The sequence below is a fragment of the Oncorhynchus nerka genome, linkage group LG14, assembly GCF_034236695.1.
Source record: "Oncorhynchus nerka isolate Pitt River linkage group LG14, Oner_Uvic_2.0, whole genome shotgun sequence".
In the NCBI taxonomy this organism is placed as follows: Eukaryota; Metazoa; Chordata; class Actinopteri; order Salmoniformes; family Salmonidae; genus Oncorhynchus; species Oncorhynchus nerka.
This window is the reverse complement of record NC_088409.1, coordinates 17,736,372-17,758,902: the sequence shown is the minus strand read 5'-3', so window position 1 is coordinate 17,758,902 and position 22,531 is coordinate 17,736,372. Positions and strand designations below refer to the sequence as shown.

The window sequence follows — 22,531 nt, the reverse complement described above, 5'->3', positions numbered from 1 at the left end:
TAGGATCACGGACGACCACTGAGATCCACAGTGTGGCAGACATATGGAGATGGTGGTGACAATAGCCCTGCCCTGAAGCAGAAATGGCCATGACTGCGGCTGACCATCAGACACAGAACCCCTGTGGAGAGCACGATGATAAAAGTCTCGGGGATCTGTCACTCTGGGAATCTGAGCAAGCTGTGCCCAGATGGGTGGTGGGGGGCGGGGCGACAAATCCTCAGCCATCTTTACAAAAGAAGACTGTGGAAAATAAAAGTCACTGCGCCATTCTCTGGTGTGGCGATTAATGACGGCCATTTTGTATATCGCTCGTATACCCCTCCTCTATGAGCTTTAAACCTATAAACCACCACAGGAAATCATGGCAAACCCATGTAAGACGTGGATCAAGGGTGGAGGCGCCAGATTTCACATCAAATAGAATCCTGTCTTTGACGGTTTGTTAACGGCTCCATAAGCATGTTTGGGCAGGTGGATCGGTGGCGCTTGTTTAGAGCTCTACCTACCGCTGGGTTACAGTGGCATCTGGTGATTCACCCCGGTACTTTCTCTCACTACCGCTGGGTTACAGTGGCATCTGGTGATTCACCCCGGTACTTTCTCTCACCACCGCTGGGTTACAGTGGCATCTGGTGATTCACCCCGGTACTTTCTCTCACTACCGCTGGGTTACAGTGGCATCTGGTGATTCACCCCGGTACTTTCTCTCACTACCGCTCCCATCGGATGATCATAATGCTGCATAGAGACTAGACTTCCATTCCTCTGGAAGAGTGACAGCAACAGATTTAGGGGATTTTAATTCAACAGATTTTACTGTTGTTGTTGATGTTGTAGGGGTCTTTCACATAGTTAGAATTGTGTGTGTGTGAAAGATTGTGGGACGTTTGTATTGAGACTACTACACTGTCTGCTCTGGTTCTAACAGTTAAAGTGATGTTCAACTATTCAGCAGCTCATGGCTTTGACAGTTATATGTGATACACCAATCGAATCCCAAGTGGCAGCCTATTCCCTACATAGTGCACTTTGACCAGAGCCCTATGCATTTGGGACACATGCACCATTGATACATAGAGGACAAGCATAGGTGCTGTGACAACAGGGTGAAGGGGCCCGGTGCAGTGCTGCTGGACTATGCCAGTCTCAGCAGTGTGACAGACTGTATCATTAACCTCAGCAGTGTGACAGACAGTAGCACTAACCTCAGCAGCGTGACAGACAGTACCATTAACCTCAGCAGTGTGACAGACAGTAGCACTAACCTCAGCAGTGTGACAGACAGTACCATTAACCTCAGCAGTGTGACAGACAGTACCACTAACCTCAGCAGTGTGACAGACAGTACCACTAACCTCAGCAGAGTGACAGACAGTAGCACTAACCTCGGCAGCGTGACAGACAGTACCATTAACCTCAGCAGTGTGACAGACAGTACCACTAACCTCAGCAGTGTGACAGACAGTACCACTAACCTCAGCAGTGTGACAGACAGTACCACTAACCTCAGCAGTGTGACAGACAGTACCACTAACCTCAGCAGCGTGACAGACAGTAGCACTAACCTCGGCAGCGTGACAGACAGTACCACTAACCTCAGCAGAGTGACAGACAGTAGCACTAACCTCAGCAGTGTGACAGAGAGTAGCAGTAACCTCAGCAGAGTGACAGACAGTAGCACTAACCTCAGCAGAGTGACAGACAGTAGCACTAACCTCAGCAGAGTGACAGACAGTAGCACTAACCTCAGCAGTGTGACAGACAGTAGCACTAACCTCAGCAGTGTGACAGACAGCACCACTAACCTCAGCAGTGTGACAGACAGCACCACTAACCTCAGCAGAGTGACAGACAGTAGCACTAACCTCAGCAGAGTGACAGACAGCACCACTAACCTCAGCAGTTTGACGGACAACGTGACAGACAGCACCACTAACCTCAGCAGTTTGACGGACAACGTGACAGACAGCACCACTAACCTCAGCAGAGTGACAGACAGTACCACTAACCTCAGCAGTGTGACAGACAGTACCATTAACCTCAGCAGTGTGACAGACAGTAGCACTAACCTCAGCAGTGTGACAGACAGTGACAGACAGCACCACTAACCTCAGCAGAGTGACAGACAGCGTGACGGACATTAACACCAACCTCAGCAGTGTGACAGACAGTAGCACTAACCTCAGCAGTGACAGACAGTAGCACTAACCTCAGCAGTGTGACAGACAGCACCACTAACCTCAGCAGAGTGACAGACAGTAGCACTAACCTCAGCAGAGTGACAGACAGTAGCACTAACCTCAGCAGAGTGACAGACAGTAGCACTAACCTCAGCAGTGTGACAGACAGTAGCACTAACCTCAGCAGTGTGACAGACAGCACCACTAACCTCAGCAGAGTGACAGACAGTAGCACTAACCTCAGCAGTGACAGACAGTAGCACTAACCTCAGCAGTGTGACAGACAGTAGCACTAACCTCAGCAGTGTGACAGACAGCACCACTAACCTCAGCAGAGTGACAGACAGTAGCACTAACATCAGCAGAGTGACAGACAGCACCACTAACCTCAGCAGTTTGACGGACAACGTGACAGACAGCACCACTAACCTCAGCAGAGTGACAGACAGTACCACTAACCTCAGCAGTGTGACAGACAGTACCATTAACCTCAGCAGTGTGACAGACAGTAGCACTAACCTCAGCAGTGTGACAGACAAAGTGACAGACAGCACCACTAACCTCAGCAGAGTGACAGACAGCGTGACGGACATTAACACCAACCTCAGCAGTGTGACAGACAGTAGCACTAACCTCAGCAGAGTGACAGACAGTAGCACTAACCTCAGCAGTGTGACAGACAGCACCACTAACCTCAGCAGAGTGACAGACAGTAGCACTAACCTCAGCAGAGTGACAGACAGTAGCACTAACCTCAGCAGTGTGACAGACAGTAGCACTAACCTCAGCAGTGTGACAGACAGCACCACTAACCTCAGCAGAGTGACAGACAGTAGCACTAACCTCAGCAGTGTGACAGACAGTAGCACTAACCTCAGCAGTGTGACAGACAGCACCACTAACCTCAGCAGAGTGACAGACAGTAGCACTAACCTCAGCAGAGTGACAGACAGCACCACTAACCTCAGCAGTTTGACGGACAACGTGACAGACAGTAGCACTAACCTCAGCAGAGTGACAGACAGTAGCACTAACCTCAGCAGTGTGACAGACAGCACCACTAACCTCAGCAGAGTGACAGACAGTAGCACTAACCTCAGCAGTGTGACAGACAGCACCACTAACCTCAGCAGAGTGACAGACAGTAGCACTAACCTCAGCAGAGTGACAGACAGTAGCACTAACCTCAGCAGTGTGACAGAGAGTAGCAGTAACCTCAGCAGAGTGACAGACAGTAGCACTAACCTCAGCAGAGTGACAGACAGTAGCACTAACCTCAGCAGAGTGACAGACAGTAGCACTAACCTCAGCAGTGTGACAGACAGTAGCACTAACCTCAGCAGTGTGACAGACAGCACCACTAACCTCAGCAGTGTGACAGACAGCACCACTAACCTCAGCAGAGTGACAGACAGTAGCACTAACCTCAGCAGTGACAGACAGTAGCACTAACCTCAGCAGTGTGACAGACAGTAGCACTAACCTCAGCAGTGTGACAGACAGCACCACTAACCTCAGCAGAGTGACAGACAGTAGCACTAACATCAGCAGAGTGACAGACAGCACCACTAACCTCAGCAGTTTGACGGACAACGTGACAGACAGCACCACTAACCTCAGCAGAGTGACAGACAGTACCACTAACCTCAGCAGTGTGACAGACAGTACCATTAACCTCAGCAGTGTGACAGACAGTAGCACTAACCTCAGCAGTGTGACAGACAAAGTGACAGACAGCACCACTAACCTCAGCAGAGTGACAGACAGCGTGACGGACATTAACACCAACCTCAGCAGTGTGACAGACAGTAGCACTAACCTCAGCAGAGTGACAGACAGTAGCACTAACCTCAGCAGTGTGACAGACAGCACCACTAACCTCAGCAGAGTGACAGACAGTAGCACTAACCTCAGCAGAGTGACAGACAGTAGCACTAACCTCAGCAGTGTGACAGACAGTAGCACTAACCTCAGCAGTGTGACAGACAGCACCACTAACCTCAGCAGAGTGACAGACAGTAGCACTAACCTCAGCAGTGTGACAGACAGTAGCACTAACCTCAGCAGTGTGACAGACAGCACCACTAACCTCAGCAGAGTGACAGACAGTAGCACTAACCTCAGCAGAGTGACAGACAGCACCACTAACCTCAGCAGTTTGACGGACAACGTGACAGACAGTAGCACTAACCTCAGCAGAGTGACAGACAGTAGCACTAACCTCAGCAGTGTGACAGACAGCACCACTAACCTCAGCAGAGTGACAGACAGTAGCACTAACCTCAGCAGTGTGACAGACAGCACCACTAACCTCAGCAGAGTGACAGACAGTAGCACTAACCTCAGCAGAGTGACAGACAGTAGCACTAACCTCAGCAGTGTGACAGAGAGTAGCAGTAACCTCAGCAGAGTGACAGACAGTAGCACTAACCTCAGCAGAGTGACAGACAGTAGCACTAACCTCAGCAGAGTGACAGACAGTAGCACTAACCTCAGCAGTGTGACAGACAGTAGCACTAACCTCAGCAGTGTGACAGACAGCACCACTAACCTCAGCAGTGTGACAGACAGCACCACTAACCTCAGCAGAGTGACAGACAGTAGCACTAACCTCAGCAGAGTGACAGACAGCACCACTAACCTCAGCAGTTTGACGGACAACGTGACAGACAGCACCACTAACCTCAGCAGTTTGACGGACAACGTGACAGACAGCACCACTAACCTCAGCAGAGTGACAGACAGTACCACTAACCTCAGCAGTGTGACAGACAGTACCATTAACCTCAGCAGTGTGACAGACAGTAGCACTAACCTCAGCAGTGTGACAGACAGCACCACTAACCTCAGCAGAGTGACAGACAGCGTGACGGACATTAACACCAACCTCAGCAGTGTGACAGACAGTAGCACTAACCTCAGCAGTGACAGACAGTAGCACTAACCTCAGCAGTGTGACAGACAGCACCACTAACCTCAGCAGAGTGACAGACAGTAGCACTAACCTCAGCAGAGTGACAGACAGTAGCACTAACCTCAGCAGAGTGACAGACAGTAGCACTAACCTCAGCAGTGTGACAGACAGTAGCACTAACCTCAGCAGTGTGACAGACAGCACCACTAACCTCAGCAGAGTGACAGACAGTAGCACTAACCTCAGCAGAGTGACAGACAGTAGCACTAACCTCAGCAGTGTGACAGACAGTAGCACTAACCTCAGCAGTGTGACAGACAGCACCACTAACCTCAGCAGAGTGACAGACAGTAGCACTAACATCAGCAGAGTGACAGACAGCACCACTAACCTCAGCAGTTTGACGGACAACGTGACAGACAGCACCACTAACCTCAGCAGAGTGACAGACAGTACCACTAACCTCAGCAGTGTGACAGACAGTACCATTAACCTCAGCAGTGTGACAGACAGTAGCACTAACCTCAGCAGTGTGACAGACAAAGTGACAGACAGCACCACTAACCTCAGCAGAGTGACAGACAGCGTGACGGACATTAACACCAACCTCAGCAGTGTGACAGACAGTAGCACTAACCTCAGCAGAGTGACAGACAGCACCACTAACCTCAGCAGAGTGACAGACAGTACCACTAACCTCAGCAGTGTGACAGACAGTACCATTAACCTCAGCAGTGTGACAGACAGTAGCACTAACCTCAGCAGTGTGACAGACAGTACCACTAACCTCAGCAGTGTGACAGACAGCACCACTAACCTCAGCAGTTTGACGGACAACGTGACAGACAGTAGCACTAACCTCAGCAGAGTGACAGACAGTAGCACTAACCTCAGCAGTGTGACAGACAGTAGAACTAACCTCAGCAGTGTGACAGACAGTAGCACTAACCTCAGCAGTGTGACAGACAGTAGCACTAACCTCAGCAGTGTGACAGACAGCACCACTAACCTCAGCAGTTTGACGGACAACGTGACAGACAGCACCACTAACCTCAGCAGTTTGACGGACAACGTGACAGACAGTACCACTAACCTCAGCAGAGTGACAGACAGTAGCACTAACCTCAGCAGAGTGACAGACAGTAGCACTAACCTCAGCAGTGTGACAGACAGCACCACTAACCTCAGCAGAGTGACAGACAGTAGCACTAACCTCAGCAGAGTGACAGACAGTAGCACTAACCTCAGCAGAGTGACAGACAGTAGCACTAACCTCAGCAGTGTGACAGACAGTAGCACTAACCTCAGCAGTGTGACAGACAGTAGCACTAACCTCAGCAGTTTGACGGACAACGTGACAGACAGCACCACTAACCTCAGCAGTGTGACAGACAGTAGCACTAACCTCAGCAGTGTGACAGACAGCACCACTAACCTCAGCAGAGTGACAGACAGTAGCACTAACCTCAGCAGAGTGACAGACAGTAGCACTAACCTCAGCAGAGTGACAGACAGCACCACTAACCTCAGCAGAGTGACAGACAGTAGCACTAACATCAGCAGAGTGACAGACAGCACCACTAACCTCAGCAGTTTGACGGACAACGTGACAGACAGCACCACTAACCTCAGCAGAGTGACAGACAGTACCACTAACCTCAGCAGTGTGACAGACAGTACCATTAACCTCAGCAGTGTGACAGACAGTAGCACTAACCTCAGCAGTGTGACAGACAGTACCACTAACCTCAGCAGTGTGACAGACAGCACCACTAACCTCAGCAGTTTGACGGACAACGTGACAGACAGCACCACTAACCTCAGCAGTTTGACGGACAACGTGACAGACAGTACCACTAACCTCAGCAGAGTGACAGACAGTAGCACTAACCTCAGCAGTGTGACAGACAGTACCACTAACCTCAGCAGTGTGACAGACAGCACCACTAACCTCAGCAGTTTGACGGACAACGTGACAGACAGCACCACTAACCTCAGCAGTTTGACGGACAACGTGACAGACAGTACCACTAACCTCAGCAGAGTGACAGACAGTAGCACTAACCTCAGCAGTGTGACAGACAGTAGCACTAACCTCAGCAGTGTGACAGACAGTAGCACTAACCTCAGCAGTGTGACAGACAGTAGCACTAACCTCAGCAGTGTGACAGACAGCACCACTAACCTCAGCAGAGTGACAGACAGTAGCACTAACCTCAGCAGAGTGACAGACAGTAGCACTAACCTCAGCAGTGTGACAGACAGTAGCACTAACCTCAGCAGTGTGACAGACAGTAGCACTAACCTCAGCAGTTTGACGGACAATGTGACAGACAGCACCACTAACCTCAGCAGTGTGACAGACAGTACCACTAACCTCTGCAGAGTGACAGACAGTAGCACTAACCTCAGCAGTGTGACAGACAGTAGCACTAACCTCAGCAGTGTGACAGACAGTAGCACTAACCTCAGCAGTGTGACAGACAGTAGCACTAACCTCAGCAGTGTGACAGACAGTAGCACTAACCTCAGCAGTGTGACAGACAGTAGCACTAACCTCAGCAGTGTGACAGACAGCACCACTAACCTCAGCAGTGTGACAGACAGTAGCACTAACCTCAGCAGTGTGACAGACAGTAGCACTAACCTCAGCAGTGTGACAGACAGCACCACTAACCTCAGCAGTGTGACAGACAGTAGCACTAACCTCAGCAGTTTGACGGACAATGTGACAGACAGCACCACTAACCTCAGCAGTGTGACAGACAGTACCACTAACCTCAGTGACGGGGGTCTCCTCTCTGAGCTCAGTGCAGTGGGATGCCAGTAGCCCCAGCACCCGCATCACCTTAAACTTCCTGGAATACACACACACACACACACACACACACACACACAGGACACAGTTCTAACCATAAATATATGAGACTGTTTTAACCTGAAATCCAAAAACATCCATAGACATAGGCTACTAATGTCATAGTCTTCCTGGAATAGACAGACAGGTCTGGTGTAAATACATGGAAAACATACACAGAAATAACACTGCCATTTTTTACATCATTTTATCACTATTTAGTAATAAGTGTTGCTGTAATTATATTAATTTAATCTATACAACATCCTTTCTTAATTCCTTTCAACAAAAATATAAATCCTCACGTCAAAAGTTTTTTATGATCCTGATGATGGACATCTCTCTACCAGTGATTTACAGAATATCCAGACCAGACATCAGATCATTGTAAAGGCTAACAGTGATTTACAGAATATCCAGACCAGGCATCAGATCATTGTAAAGGCTAACAGTGATTTACAGAATATCCAGACCAGACATCAGATCATTGTAAAGGCTAACAGTGATTTACAGAATATCCAGACCAGGCATCAGATCATTGTAAAGGCTAACAGTGATTTACAGAATATCCAGACCAGACATCAGATCATTGTAAAGGCTAACAGTGATTTACAGAATATCCAGACCAGGCATCAGATCATTGTAAAGGCTAACAGTGATTTACAGAATATCCAGACCAGGCATCAGATCATTGTAAAGGCTAACAGTGATTTACAGAATATCCAGACCAGGCATCAGATCATTGTAAAGGCTAACAGTGATTTACAGCATCAATATTGTCCAGACCAGGCATCAGATCATTGTAAAGGCTAACAGTGATTTACAGAATATCCAGACCAGGCATCAGATCATTGTAAAGGCTAACAGTGATTTACAGAATATCCAGACCAGGCATCAGATCATTGTAAAGGCTAACAGTGATTTACAGAATATCAGACCAGGCATCAGATCATTGTAAAGGCTAACAGTGATTTACAGAATATCCAGACCAGGCATCAGATCATTGTAAAGGCTAACAGTGATTTACAGAATATCCAGACCAGGCATCAGATCATTGTAAAGGCTAACAGTGATTTACAGAATATCCAGACCAGGCATCAGATCATTGTAAAGGCTAACAGTGATTTACAGAATATCCAGACCAGACATCAGAGTCAGTGATTTACAGAATATTAAAGGCTAACAGTGATTTACAGAATATCCAGACCAGGCATCAGATCATTGTAAAGGCTAACAGTGATTTACAGAATATCCAGACCAGGCATCAGATCATTGTAAAGGCTAACAGTGATTTACAGAATATCCAGACCAGGCATCAGATCATTGTAAAGGCTAACAGTGATTTACAGAATATCCAGACCAGGCATCAGATCATTGTAAAGGCTAACAGTGATTTACAGAATATCCAGACCAGGCATCAGATCATTGTAAAGGCTAACAGTGATTTACAGAATATCCAGACCAGGCATCAGATCATTGTAAAGGCTAACAGTGATTTACAGAATATCCAGACCAGGCATCAGATCATTGTAAAGGCTAACAGTGATTTACAGAATATCCAGACCAGGCATCAGATCATTGTAAAGGCTAACAGTGATTTACAGAATATCCAGACCAGGCATCAGATCATTGTAAAGGCTAACAGTGATTTACAGAATATCCAGACCAGACATCAGATCATTGTAAAGGCTAACAGTGATTTACAGAATATCCAGACCAGGCATCAGATCATTGTAAAGGCAGACCAGACCAGACATCAGATCATTGTAAAGGCTAACAGTGATTTACAGAATATCCAGACCAGGCATCAGATCATTGTAAAGGCTAACAGTGATTTACAGAATATCCAGACCAGACATCAGATCATTGTAAAGGCTAACAGTGATTTACAGAATATCCAGACCAGGCATCAGATCATTGTAAAGGCTAACAGTGATTTACAGAATATCCAGACCAGACATCAGATCATTGTAAAGGCTAACAGTGATTTACAGAATATCCAGACCAGACATCAGATCATTGTAAAGGCTAACAGTGATTTACAGAATATCCAGACCAGGCATCAGATCATTGTAAAGGCTAACAGTGATTTACAGAATATCCAGACCAGGCATCAGATCATTGTAAAGGCTAACAGTGATTTACAGAATATCCAGACCAGGCATCAGATCATTGTAAAGTGCAGTAGGCTACAGTACATGCTATACATTATTTCCATGCACTGGAGCATGGAGAATGTATGTATGTATGTATGTATGTATGTATGTATGTATGTATGTATGTATGTATGTATGTATGTATGTATGTATGTGGTCGGACAGGTGGAAGCTAAAGGAACTCACACATCCCAGTTAGGTGCTAGACGCAGCTGCTGGGTCAACACAGGGAACTGTCACAAATGGAGAGAACACAACAGCAGTTGGTTAACACTGCAATATATCTACTGTACATATCATTCTTAGTATATATTTCAGTGGATATATGCACAGATTGAATTTGGATTACTGATACAGTGTTATTTGCGTTGTCAACTGGATTAGTTCTGACAGTCATGACTTCTTTATTATTATTATTTGTGTACTTGATTGACATTTTTGCTGCACTGTTAGGAGCTGGTAACACAAGCATGTCGTTTCACCCACTATAACGTCTGTGTAGGTGACCAATAAGCTTTGATTTGACTGAACTACCAATGTCTAGGCTGCATCTCAAATGGTATCCTATGTCCTATGTAGTGCACTACTTTTGACCAGGGCCCATACTATATAGGGAATAGGGTGACATTTGTGACGGACAATATGTGACGCACTTATATGTACAGTGCCTTCAGAAAGTATTCAGACCATGGACTTTTTCCACATTTTGTTACGTTACAGCCTTATTCTACAATTGATTAAATAAATACCCCATAATGACAAGGCGAAAACAGGGTTTTAGAAAATGTTTGCACATTTATTAAAAATAAAAAACAGAAATACCTCATTTACATAAAAGTATTCAGATCTTTTGCTATGAGACTCTAAATTGAGCTCAGGTGCACCCTGTTTCCATTGATCATCCTTGAGATGTTTCTACAACTTGATTAGAGTCCACCTGTGGTAAAATCAATTGATTGGACATGATTTGGAAAGGCACACACCTGTCTAGATAAAGTCCCACAGTTGACAGAGCAAAAACCAAACCATGAGGTCAAAGGAATGGTCCGTAGAACTCTGAGACAGGATTGTGTGGAGGCACAGATCTGTGGAAGGATATCGAAACATTTCTGCAGCATTGCAGAGTTCCCCGAGAACACAGTGGCCTCCATCATTCTTAAGTTGAATACGTTTGAAACCACCAAGACCCTTCCTAAAGCTGGCCACTAGGCCGAACTGAGTAATCGGGGAAGAAGGGAATTTGTCAGGGAGGTGATCAAGAACCCAATGGTCACTCTGACAGAGCTCTAGAGTTCCTCTGTGGAGATAGGAGAACCTTCCAGAAGGACAACCATCTTCACAGCACTCCACCAATCAAGCCTTTATGGTAGAGTGGATCGAACCCGGGATCGAACCCGGTCCTGTAGTGATGCAGTGCCTTAAACCGCTGCACCACTCAGGATGATAGAAACAAGATTCTCTGGTCTGGTGAAACCAAGATAGAACTCTTTGGCCTGAATGCAAAGCGTCACGTCTGGAGGAAACCTGGCACCATCCCTACAGTGAAACATGGTGGTGGCAGCATGGTGCTGTGGGGATGTTTTTCAGCGGCAGGGACTGGGAAACTTGTCATGATTGAGGCAAAGATGAATGGAGAAAAGTACAGAGAGATCCTTGATGAAAACCTGCTCCAGAGCGCTCAGGACCTCAGACAGAGGCGAAGGTTCACCTTCCAACAGGACAACGACCCTAAGCACACAGCCAAGACAACGCAGGAGTGGCTTCGGGACAAGTCTCTGAATGTCCTTGAGTGGCCCAGCCAGAGCTCAGACTTGAACTCAATCAAACATCTCTGGAGAAACCTGAAAATAGCTGTGCAGCAACACTCCCCATCCAACCTTACAGGGCTTGAGAGGATCTGCAGAGAAGAATGAGAGAAACTCCCAAATACAGGTGTGCCAAGCTTGTAGTGTCATACTCAAGAAGACGCAAGGCTGTAATCGCTGTCAAAGGTGCTTCAACAAAGTACTGAGTAAAAGGTCTGAATACTTATGTAAATGTGATATTTCAGTTCTTTATATTTAATAAATGAGCACAAATAAAAACAAATATGTTTTTGCTTTGTCATTATTGTGTGTAGATTGATGAGGAAAAATAACAATTTAATAAATGTTTGAATAAGGCTGTAACGTAACAAAATGTGGAAAAAGTCAAGGGGTCTGAATACTTTCCGAAGGAATTACTTTTCCATGATTTTTTTTCAGTCCAGTCGTCTTTCAGTAGTACAAAACTGAATTAGTCAAGTTGCCAATACATCAGTCATAAACTCAGTCACGGCTGGCTATAGTGTCCGAATATGTCTAAAGAAATGATATACTAAAGATACCATGAGGTCTAATGATTGTGGTGATGTCATTTTCAGTTCAATCTGAGTGAGTGATGGAATGCCATCTAGTGGTTAATAGTTATAGGAGAGATATATTTACTACGGTTGAATCAATCCTCAGTCTGGACATTTCATTAATAAACAAATGAAGAGATTTGATCTTAAAAATTTCACCAGATTATGTCACAACGTAATACCTCATCACTGTAACGAGGAAGTAACTTTATGATATCTGTGCGTCCAAATGGAACCCTATTCCCTATATAGTGCAATACTTTAGACCAGACCTCTATAGACCCTGGTCAAAAGGAGTGCACTATGTAGGGAATAGGGTGTCATTTGGGACATCCTCCTGGTCTTTGTGCTCTCATAAATAACTAGGGTCATTGAACATGTTACAGCTGAGCGGATCTCAGTAACAAAAAGTAAAGGAAATAGGAAGTTCATTTTATTATTATCTTGAGGAAAGCGTTAACTTCCTGGTCCCACCTAGCTGACTACTGTTTCAGCTTCCCGCTGATCAACAGAGGCCAACACATACTGTAGCTATGCTAAGGAGCTCGGGTCACATGGTAAATATAGGAACCCTTTGACGGCTTTGTAGTACCGCGGCCTTTCACCTTTCTAACACTTGAGAAGCCTCAGCAAGGCCAGAGGTTGTGTTGTGATTCTAAGAATTCTCTTCTGAGAGCCTAAGTTCTGAACACTTAAATTAGCCTAGAGGGGCCCATGTCTTGTTAAAAGCAGCAGCCCTGGGAGGAATGGCAGGCATGCTGGGCATGTGGTCAGACCGTCAGGCAGTGACCCTTCCCTTACCAGCTCGGAGTTGATGAGCCTGGTAGCTGTGTCCTTGTGGGCAGCTATGGTACACAGATAGCAGAGGAGGTTGAGTTTAGAGCGGACCGCCGCCGTGGTCTTATCAGCCTGGGCCTCCAGAGAAGAGCACAGCTGCTGCAGAAACACCCTCCAGTCCTCAGAGCTCAGACAGGACAGCTTCTCCACTATAGGGGGGGTCAGAGGAGCTCAATAATCACACAGCCCAAACCGTTTTAGCTGTCTGTCTAACCTGTGTGTGTGTATATTAACACCTGCTAAACACCTGTCAATTTCAGAGTGTGTCCAAGTGTTACTCAGCAGCGGCACAGCAGTCGAGACTTTTCTATTTGTTCTTCTTCATTACCTGAGTATGCTCGGACACACAAAGTCTTCAGGTCATATCGCACTGGAGCGGTCTTCAGAATCTGAAAAAATATACACATCTTTGTTACTAGAATGCACAAGAGTTGTGGATTGCCCACCTCTGTTCTTAAGAACAATTCAGTTTATTCCAAAGCCGAGGACCCGTGATAGATATTTGACAATGGGACGCTGGACTATCTGGTTCCGAGTCCACCGTCCATGGGGGACGCACAGCGGAACCGCGCACCTCCCTACAACCCCCCCATCAGCATGGGCACTGAAACTATGGCTTAAATACAGGGCAAGTTTTAATGTCACCTTCACAAATACAGTGACATGCCTTTCATGAAAACTCAAAACCCAACAATGCAATAATTAATAACAATGTATTACTAGAAAGAAACCCTTTTTTAAACAGGAGAAAGAGCACAGTTACATGATGTAGTTTGTGGTACCTTTGGGTTGTCCATAATAGGTGTGACTGCCAGGTCAGAGTCAGTGTACACCAAATCCTTTATACAGTAACTGATGTCATTCAGACCACTTGCCACCACACTGTCCTGGAGATGACAACGACCACAGTGATGTCATCATTACAAATGAGCACAATTACAGTATGTGATCATGTAGAACATCAAACCTAATCTCATTTTAATTGTCACATGCTTATACACAACAGGTGTAAACTAACAGTGTAGTAATTACTTACCCAACCTTCCCAACCATGAACAGAGATTATTATTTTTTTATAATAGAAAAACAATAACAAAGAATAAATCCACAATGAGTACTGATAACTTAGCTATATAAATGCTACTAGTACTGAGTCCATGTGTAGGGATACGAGGTAGTTGAGGTAGATACTGTATGTACATATAGGTAGTTATAAAGTAGTCAACAGGCAACAGGATAGATAAGTCAGGAGTTACTGCAGATAGTTAAATAGTTAACCAATAGCTACCCGGACTAACTATTTAGCAGTCTTATGGCTTGGGGGTAGAAGCTGTTCAGGGTCCTGTTGGTTCCAGACTTGTTGTATGGGAACCGCTTGCTGTGCAGTAGCAGAGAGAACAGTCTATTACTTGGGTGGCTGGAGTCTTTGACCATTTTTAGGGCCTTCCTCTGACACTGCCTTGTATAGAGGCCCTGGATGGCAGGAAGCTGGGCCCCAGTGATGTACTGGGCCGTACACACTACCCTCTGTAGCGCGTTGAGGTTGGATGCCAAACAGTTGCCATACCAAGCGCTGATGCAGCCAGTCAAGATGCTCTCAATGGTGCAGCTGTAGAAAAACGTTTTGAGGATCTGAGGGCCCATGCCGAATATTTTCAGCCTCCTGAGGGGGAAGAGCCGTTGTTGTGCCTTCTTCACGACTGTGTTGGTGTGTGTGTGTAATTCCTTAGTAATGTGAACAGCAAGGAACTTGAAGCTATTGACCCGCTCCACTACAGCCCAATAATCAAACATTACTCACACACCAGACTTGCAAAGATCTCATAAATGAAAGTGGCTAAAGCGGCTAAATGAAAGTGAAGTTTGTAATACATAAGAATGTCCAATGTCCTTATGCTTACAGGAAATCCATCTGGAGAAAAATTATGCACTTCACTGAGAATGCTGTAGAGGGCGCCAACGGTTAACAAACAACTGTAACCGAGAATAACCTTTCAAAATAATGAATTCTCAACTACCAGTTTCTGCAGTCTACAGGCACCATGGTAATAGTCTGATTACTATAACCATGTTTCTGATTACAGACAGCTCACAGAAAGATTACACTTCAAATGTAATTGTGGAGAAGGTTGCAGAGGTATGGCAGAGCTCTCCTTTGGCTATTTGATAAGAGAAGAACTGACTTGAGGTAATGGTGTCCTGTTGGGTGGATCTCTTGCAGTGCAACTCATTCTTGGAGTTGGACGAGAGCTGATTGATTAAAAAGATCACATAAAACATGCTTCATTTTGAGATTTTAAAAAACATTAATTTTTTAAAAAGACATGAGATTAGTATTTTCCAGTTTGACTTAGTCAAGTTGTTGATCCAACACAATGTTCAGTAAATGATCAGAACAACTGGAGATGAACACTGATCATACCTGAGGAGGAATATGGACTCCCTGGTATCTTTGTCCAGTGCACTCTTTGGTCTAAGCTCTGTCATTTTGTCTAGGAGAAGGAGAAGAATAGAACTATGTTCAGACATAGCTCCTACACTGTCATCAGCTGTCATCAACATGTCTTCTTCCACCTTCCCAGAAAGCATTACCTAATCGGAATGATTTGTTGGGGTGCATGCGGACGGGCTCCTCTGCCCCTGCGGCCCCTCCCTGTACCCCTCTGTATCCCCCTCCTGGTCCCTGGGAGGTCACTGAGACAGGTGTCACTGCTGATGACTGGCTAGAGGCACAGACACCACTCCTCCCCACACTGCAGCCAAACGAAAGGTCAGATATCAGCTAGTGCATATCAACTAGTAAACTAGTAAAACATCACCAGACTACAAACAGAAAGGAAACGCATGACCTTAGACTTATGTAACTACACAGTAATAAGACACCTATAGTAGCAACACTGTAGTTACAAAGAACCTGCTGTGTTATTACATGGTTATAGAGTTTAGAGGTATAGGTTATTACACAAGTGAAACAGACTGTTATCTTATGCTCATGTTGCACTTAGTAAATCATATTCAACATCAGCAACACGTTTGTGTCTGTGTGTCTGTGCTCTGTGAAGTCCTTTGTCTTCCTCCTACTAACGGCTCACAGTACAACCCATCTGATTGGGCAGGTCCAGGCTCCATCCTGAACACACAGGCAAGGTTTATGATAACATCAGACCAACATGCATTCTCAAGAAGTTATGTCATGAGAAAAGGCCGGGGAGGAAGATATGCAACTGCACAACAGTGTTTGGCGTTGAAACTTGGATTTGATTTGAAATTTGATTTGATGATTAACATGTAATCCATGTCCAAACATGAAAGACCCAACATAATGCTTTGTGTTGAGGCCAGGGGACACAATTCGAGGAAATGGTGCATACCACCAGGGACTGTAATGAGGTAACTCCTTTGAGGAAACGAGACTGAGACCAGGCCTGTATTCACAAAGCATCTCAGAATAAGTGTACTGATCTAGGATAAGTTCCCTCCAGTCCATGTAATCTTATTCATTGTGATCTAAAAGGCAAAACAGATCCTAAATCAGCACTCCTATTCCGAGAAGCTTTGTGAATAAATTCCCTGATGGTTATATGAAACATAAACATTACCTGGAGCTGAATGAGACATCTTCTTCTTCCTCCTCCTCCTCGCTGGTGTGGACCTCAGAGAACACTCCTCTCCAGAATGGGTGGACCAGTAACTGAGTCCAGTTTATCCTGAGAAGAACAGTTAAAAGCTGAAGTCTAATAAAGCCCTCTCTTTCTGACCAAACTTATGTCGGCCCACTTGTCCTACACAGGTAGCCTAGTGGTTAAGAGTGTTGGGCCGGTCACCGAAAGGTCGCTGCTTCGAATCCCTGAACTAGCAAGGTGGAAATCTGCCGGCAATTAAACCCCAACAACAACAACTGCTCCTTGGGCACCGATGACGTTGATTAAGGCAGCCCCCCACACCTCTCTGATTTAAAGGGCTTGGGTTAAATGCGAAAAATACATTTCTGTTGAAAAATACATTCAGTTGTGTAACAGACTAGGTATCGCCCATTCCAAAGGTCATATGTCAAAGGGATAATATGAATTATCCATCTTAGAAACTTCAAACCAAGAATCTGATTTGGTGAAGGGAGTAGGGACGCACCTCTTCTGAGGGTCTTTCTGAAGCAAACCTTTAAGCAGGCTTTGGAACTCTTGTGTAGGCTTGCAGGAAGAAGCCCCTTTAACAACAAAGATAATATGGACTATAATTAAGATGCTCTTGTGACAATAAAAACATATTTTGTTAAGCAATAAAAATGGGCATTTTACCCGTTTGCCTTGGAGATTGAGGATCCTGAAGTAATATCAGCTCAATCAACTCAGAAAACGTCTCGGAGAAGAATGGTGGTTTTCCTGACAAATGACCGCAAAACAAGACAGAAGGTCTATTTAGGTATGAAATGAGTACTGTTATTAATGTCAATAAATCAAGTGATTTGATAGCCTGACTGCCTGTCTGTTTGTGCTACTGTGCCAACTAATTGTCACTAATTGTAATGACAATGAGCAAAGGAGTTGGCAAGAGGACAAACAGATCTGGGACACAGCCCAAGTGATTTGATGAGTACCTGAAAACATCTCATAGAATATACAGCCCAGGGCCCACAGATCACTACTGATACTGTGGACCCCCCCTTTGACCACCTCTGGTGCACAGTATATTGGAGACCCTGAAGAAAGACAAAGACATCTCCATTATACAACATATTGAAAACCGTGATATGATATAACATATGATATATGATATTGTGGCGACCCTGTGTTTTTAAGCACGGATATCGACTCTGCCACTTGAGCATGCTTTTGTGACTTTGGGCCAGAAGGTTGAGGGTTCATCGACCATCGGGGGAAAGCTCACCTACTCTCCCTGCCTGTTTCATTACACTGGGGTCAGAAGTTGGATCCCTCTCCCTGCCTGTTTCATTACACTGGGGTCAGAAGTTGGATCACTCTCCCTGCCTGTTTCATTACACTGGGGTCAGAAGTTGGATCCCTCTCCCTGCCTGTTTCATTACACTGGGGTCAGAAGTTGGATCACTCTCCCTGCCTGTTTCATTACACTGGGGTCAGAAGTTGGATCACTCTCCCTGCCTGTTTCATTACACTGGGGTCAGAAGTTGGATCACTCTCCCTGCCTGTTTCATTACACTGGGGTCAGAAGTTGGATCCCTCTCCCTGACTGTTTCATTACACTGGGGTCAGAAGTTGGATCACTCTCCCTGCCTGTTTCATTACACTGGGGTCAGATGTTGGATCACTCTCCCTGCCTGTTTCATTACACTGGGGTCAGAAGTTGGATCACTCTCCCTGCCTGTTTCATTACACTGGGGTCAGAAGTTGGATCACTCTCCCTGCCTGTTTCATTACACTGGGGTCAGAAGTTGGATCACTCTCCCTGCCTGTTTCATTACACTGGGGTCAGAAGTTGGATCACTCTCCCTGACTGTTTCATTACACCGGGGTCAGAAGTTGGATCACTCTCCCTGACTGTTTCATTACACTGGGGTCAGATGTTGGATCACTCTCCCTGCCTGTTTCATTACACTGGGGTCAGAAGTTGGATCACTCTCCCTGCCTGTTTCATTACACTGGGGTCAGAAGTTGGATCACTCTCCCTGCCTGTTTCATTACACTGGGGTCAGAAGTTGGATCCCACTTCTCTTCTGACACCAGTGTAATGAAACAGGCTGAGTTTGTCCTGTGAACAATGTAGCGACCCTGTGTAGCGACAATAGGATATGTGATAGAACATTCTAGTAAACATCCAATAAGTAAGGGATAATCAATGAGGGGCTATGTGTTCTATGGAAAATCATGAACGATGCGCTAGTGGAGTGGAACTAACTTTCCACGGAGTTGCATTATTTTCCAGATAAACCATTGAGTCCCGAGTTGATTACCCCTTTTATACCATGGCTATAATTTAACACATTTGCCGGTAGAAATGTGTTAATTTACCGGTAGAAATGTGTTCAACATCTACTGACGTAGCTAGCAAGTTTACTAGATAGCTACAGTAGTTGCCTTGGTAACCAAACAAACATACTTCCTAGTTTAGCTAACCAAACCATCAGTCCTAGCTTGCTATTATGAAAATCGAATTCAACAATGCCAATAATGTTTTCAATTCGACTTATGCATTCAAAAGCAGCTCAAACATAGAACATGTAAGAATGAACTAAAGCCATTGAATTCTACCGTGGGGATATACCGTGCGTTATAGGGAAATTATGCACGCTCTAGAATGCCCTTCAAGCCAATCAGATACAAGTATTCAACAATGCCATGGTATAACAATATGTACTGTAAGGGTCACCTTGGATTCTGCTCTTGATATTTCTTCTTGATGTGTTTTCTTTGCCATCCCCTCCACCGGTTTCCTCTGCTGTGACTAAAGCAAAAAACTCCTCCAGATTCTCCCCCTCAGCTTTAGACAGGCAGAAGTTAGAGTACTTCAAAGTGCCAGGGCCATCCAACAAGATCTATAGGAGGAAAAAACACAAGGTCAGAATCAAATTCCATTGACTTCATGAAATCAAAACTGAGACACAGAATAAATGTTGGCTAGAAATAATCAGCATTGTTTAGTTGACAAAAGGAGCTCATTGGGTGTAAAGTGTTAGGATGGTTTGATCTATAAAATGTATTAAATGTCAGATGAGCCTCGATATAGAGTTGATTGATTGACCAATTGAAAATTAGATAGTCAGGACATCTATACTGTACTGCACCTTGGAGGGAGTGAGGTCAGAGAACACGATACCAGCATCATGGATGTATCTCAAGCCTTTGACCAGATCGATGGCAAATTCCCTCACTACATCTTCTGACAGGCACTCATCCTGGGTGATGACTGACTCCAGTGAACCCCCTAAAATTTAGAGAAATTATGAATGATTATTATTATCCTACCATTATACACTATCAAATCACATTCATGCTTTGTAAAACGTAAAGGTAAAAGGTTGACATAAGGTAACTATGGTATTCTTACAGTACCAAATAAGCATCTCACCTGTGCACAGTTCCACTACAAGCCAAAGATGGTTGCTGGTTTCATACCACTCATAGAAGGTTACCACATTCTCATGTTTAATGTCATGAGTCAGCCGTACCTGTGGATACACCATGGGCTCAGTCAGTGTTCAAATAAAATTGTATTGGTCACATACACGTTTAGCAGATGTTATTGCGTGTGTAGCAAAATGCTTGTAAAATGTTACTCAGTCAAACCAGTTGAAAGGGATGTGTGTACTACTTGGAAGTGATGCTGGATACTTACGTGGTTAGTAATTTCATGTCTTTTTGACTTGTCACTGCAAATAATTGCAACAAAATTGATGCTCCCTTTCCTCCTCCCCTTATAAACCACTGACTGGCGTCCTGTTCCAATTTCCTCATACAGGATGAAGTTCTCCATCTGCACAGAAGATTCTCAAGTTAGGGAGAGTGGTTGGTCACATTCTGGGGGTGAATAGCACATTTGTATAGGTTGGAACTAGTAAATGGCATTTGCATTAAGCTAGTTAAACTAGGTCGCTAACTGCTAGCTAGTTTGCTAGGTAACGCTAACTTGGACTGTTTTACTGACAGAAGCAAGCTGTGCAGACCAACTGTACGCTCCATGCAAGTTCTATCATAAAACCAGACAGCACATTCCCATAAACAGAGAAACCGGTTAATACATGCAAGAATCCACAAACTAACTGTAACTATATCACGGACTAGTTCAATTGCTTTATAATAAAAATATATATTATTAAAAGCGCTATTTTTACCTTCAAATCCCCCCTTGAACTCAAACTCAAAGCGCGAAGTTTGTTACCGGATATCACTTTTGGATCATTTCAATCCTACTGTAGGGGGGTAAAAATACATGGTTTTAAGAAAAATGAAGCTAATCATTTTTATTTATCTTTTACATTTGATGGATGTAAAACTAATATTAAACTTTAAAAGTTGTATGAAAAGGATCCATAACAAGCATTTACTTGTGTCTTATTGTATTTCATTATTTTGCTTGAATACCTCTGACTGAGCTATTCCTTGGTTACTAGGATACAAGGAAGGACGCGGCGGTAGTGCACACACAATGCAAGGTTATGCGTCTTCTTGTGTACGGAGACAGACAAAGCACAGAGTTTTCATACTGAAACATCTTTGGACAAAGCAGGCCCACATAATGTTGACTGCCTACTCAAACTGTGGACATAGATCTAGCTAGCATTCGCAAATATGGTGATAGTTATTGGATCCATCCCTCCAACCTGGGTTAGACCCGTACCCTAAAATATTATATTATATTTTATATAAATTAGCTAAATATTTTATTATATTGTTATATCCTGTGTAAAATAAATCCCTGGAACCTGATAGATTGTATAGTAGCTAACTCTCCCTTTCTTTCTCTAGTGCTCTGTCTGTTTGTCTGTCTGCCTGTCCCCACCCATCTCTGCCCACCTCCTGGTTCTCAGAAAACTCCTAACATGACTTTGATAGCTATTGAGGGAAAACTGTAGAGGGGAAAGCAAGGTTAAATGCACAGGGCAGTGCACTTCAATCTGAACTGTTACTGAACTGGTGTGAACATGGAGGAGGTGAGGGCCCTGGCGGAGTGGTGCCTGGAAAATAACCTCTTCCTCAACTTCAACAAAATGAAGGAGCTGATCGTGGACTTCAGGAAACAGCAGAGGGAGCATGCCTCTATCCATATCGAATGGACCGCAGTGGAGAAGGTGGAAATCTTCAAGTTCCTCTGCGTACAAATCACTGACAATCTGAAATGGTCTACCCACACAGACAGTGTTGTGAAGAAGGCGCAACAGCGCCTCTTCAACCTCAGGAGGCTGAAGAAATGTGTCTTGGCCCCTAAGACTCTCACAAACTTTTACAAATGCACAATTGAGAGCATCCTGTCGGGCTGTATCACCGCCTGGTACGGCAACTGCACCGGCCGCAACCGCAGGGCTCTCCAGAGGGTGGTGCGGTCTGCCCAACACACACTGCCTGCCCTCCAGGACACCTACAGCACCCGATGTCACAGGAAGGCCAAAAAGATCATCAAGGACATCAACCACCGAGCCACTGCCGGTTCACCTCGCTATCATCCAGAAGGCGATGTTAGTACAGGTTCGTCAAAGCTGGGACCGAGAGACTGAAAAACAGCTTCTATCTCAAG

General features: G+C 45.0%; 1 protein-coding gene across 1 annotated transcript in view; it reads right to left on the bottom strand.

Annotated features, from left to right (window-relative positions):
- Positions 1-21,175, bottom strand: part of ulk4 (unc-51 like kinase 4) — a 48,263-nt gene extending 27,088 nt beyond the window's left edge. The window contains exons 1-17 of the mRNA XM_065027172.1: positions 21,132-21,175; positions 20,636-20,773; positions 20,369-20,468; positions 20,085-20,224; positions 19,670-19,835; positions 17,922-18,023; positions 17,623-17,706; positions 17,456-17,531; positions 16,927-17,034; positions 15,920-16,080; positions 15,750-15,819; positions 15,511-15,577; positions 14,110-14,214; positions 13,656-13,716; positions 13,292-13,476; positions 10,297-10,343; positions 7,877-7,955 (exon numbers count right to left, since the gene is read on the bottom strand). Of these exons, the coding sequence (XP_064883244.1) occupies positions 7,877-7,955; positions 10,297-10,343; positions 13,292-13,476; positions 13,656-13,716; positions 14,110-14,214; positions 15,511-15,577; positions 15,750-15,819; positions 15,920-16,080; positions 16,927-17,034; positions 17,456-17,531; positions 17,623-17,706; positions 17,922-18,023; positions 19,670-19,835; positions 20,085-20,224; positions 20,369-20,468; positions 20,636-20,773 (1,689 nt within the window). The 5' untranslated portion in view covers positions 21,132-21,175. The remainder of the gene's footprint in view (positions 1-7,876; positions 7,956-10,296; positions 10,344-13,291; positions 13,477-13,655; positions 13,717-14,109; positions 14,215-15,510; positions 15,578-15,749; positions 15,820-15,919; positions 16,081-16,926; positions 17,035-17,455; positions 17,532-17,622; positions 17,707-17,921; positions 18,024-19,669; positions 19,836-20,084; positions 20,225-20,368; positions 20,469-20,635; positions 20,774-21,131) is intronic.
- Positions 21,176-22,531: the final 1,356 nt, after the last annotated feature.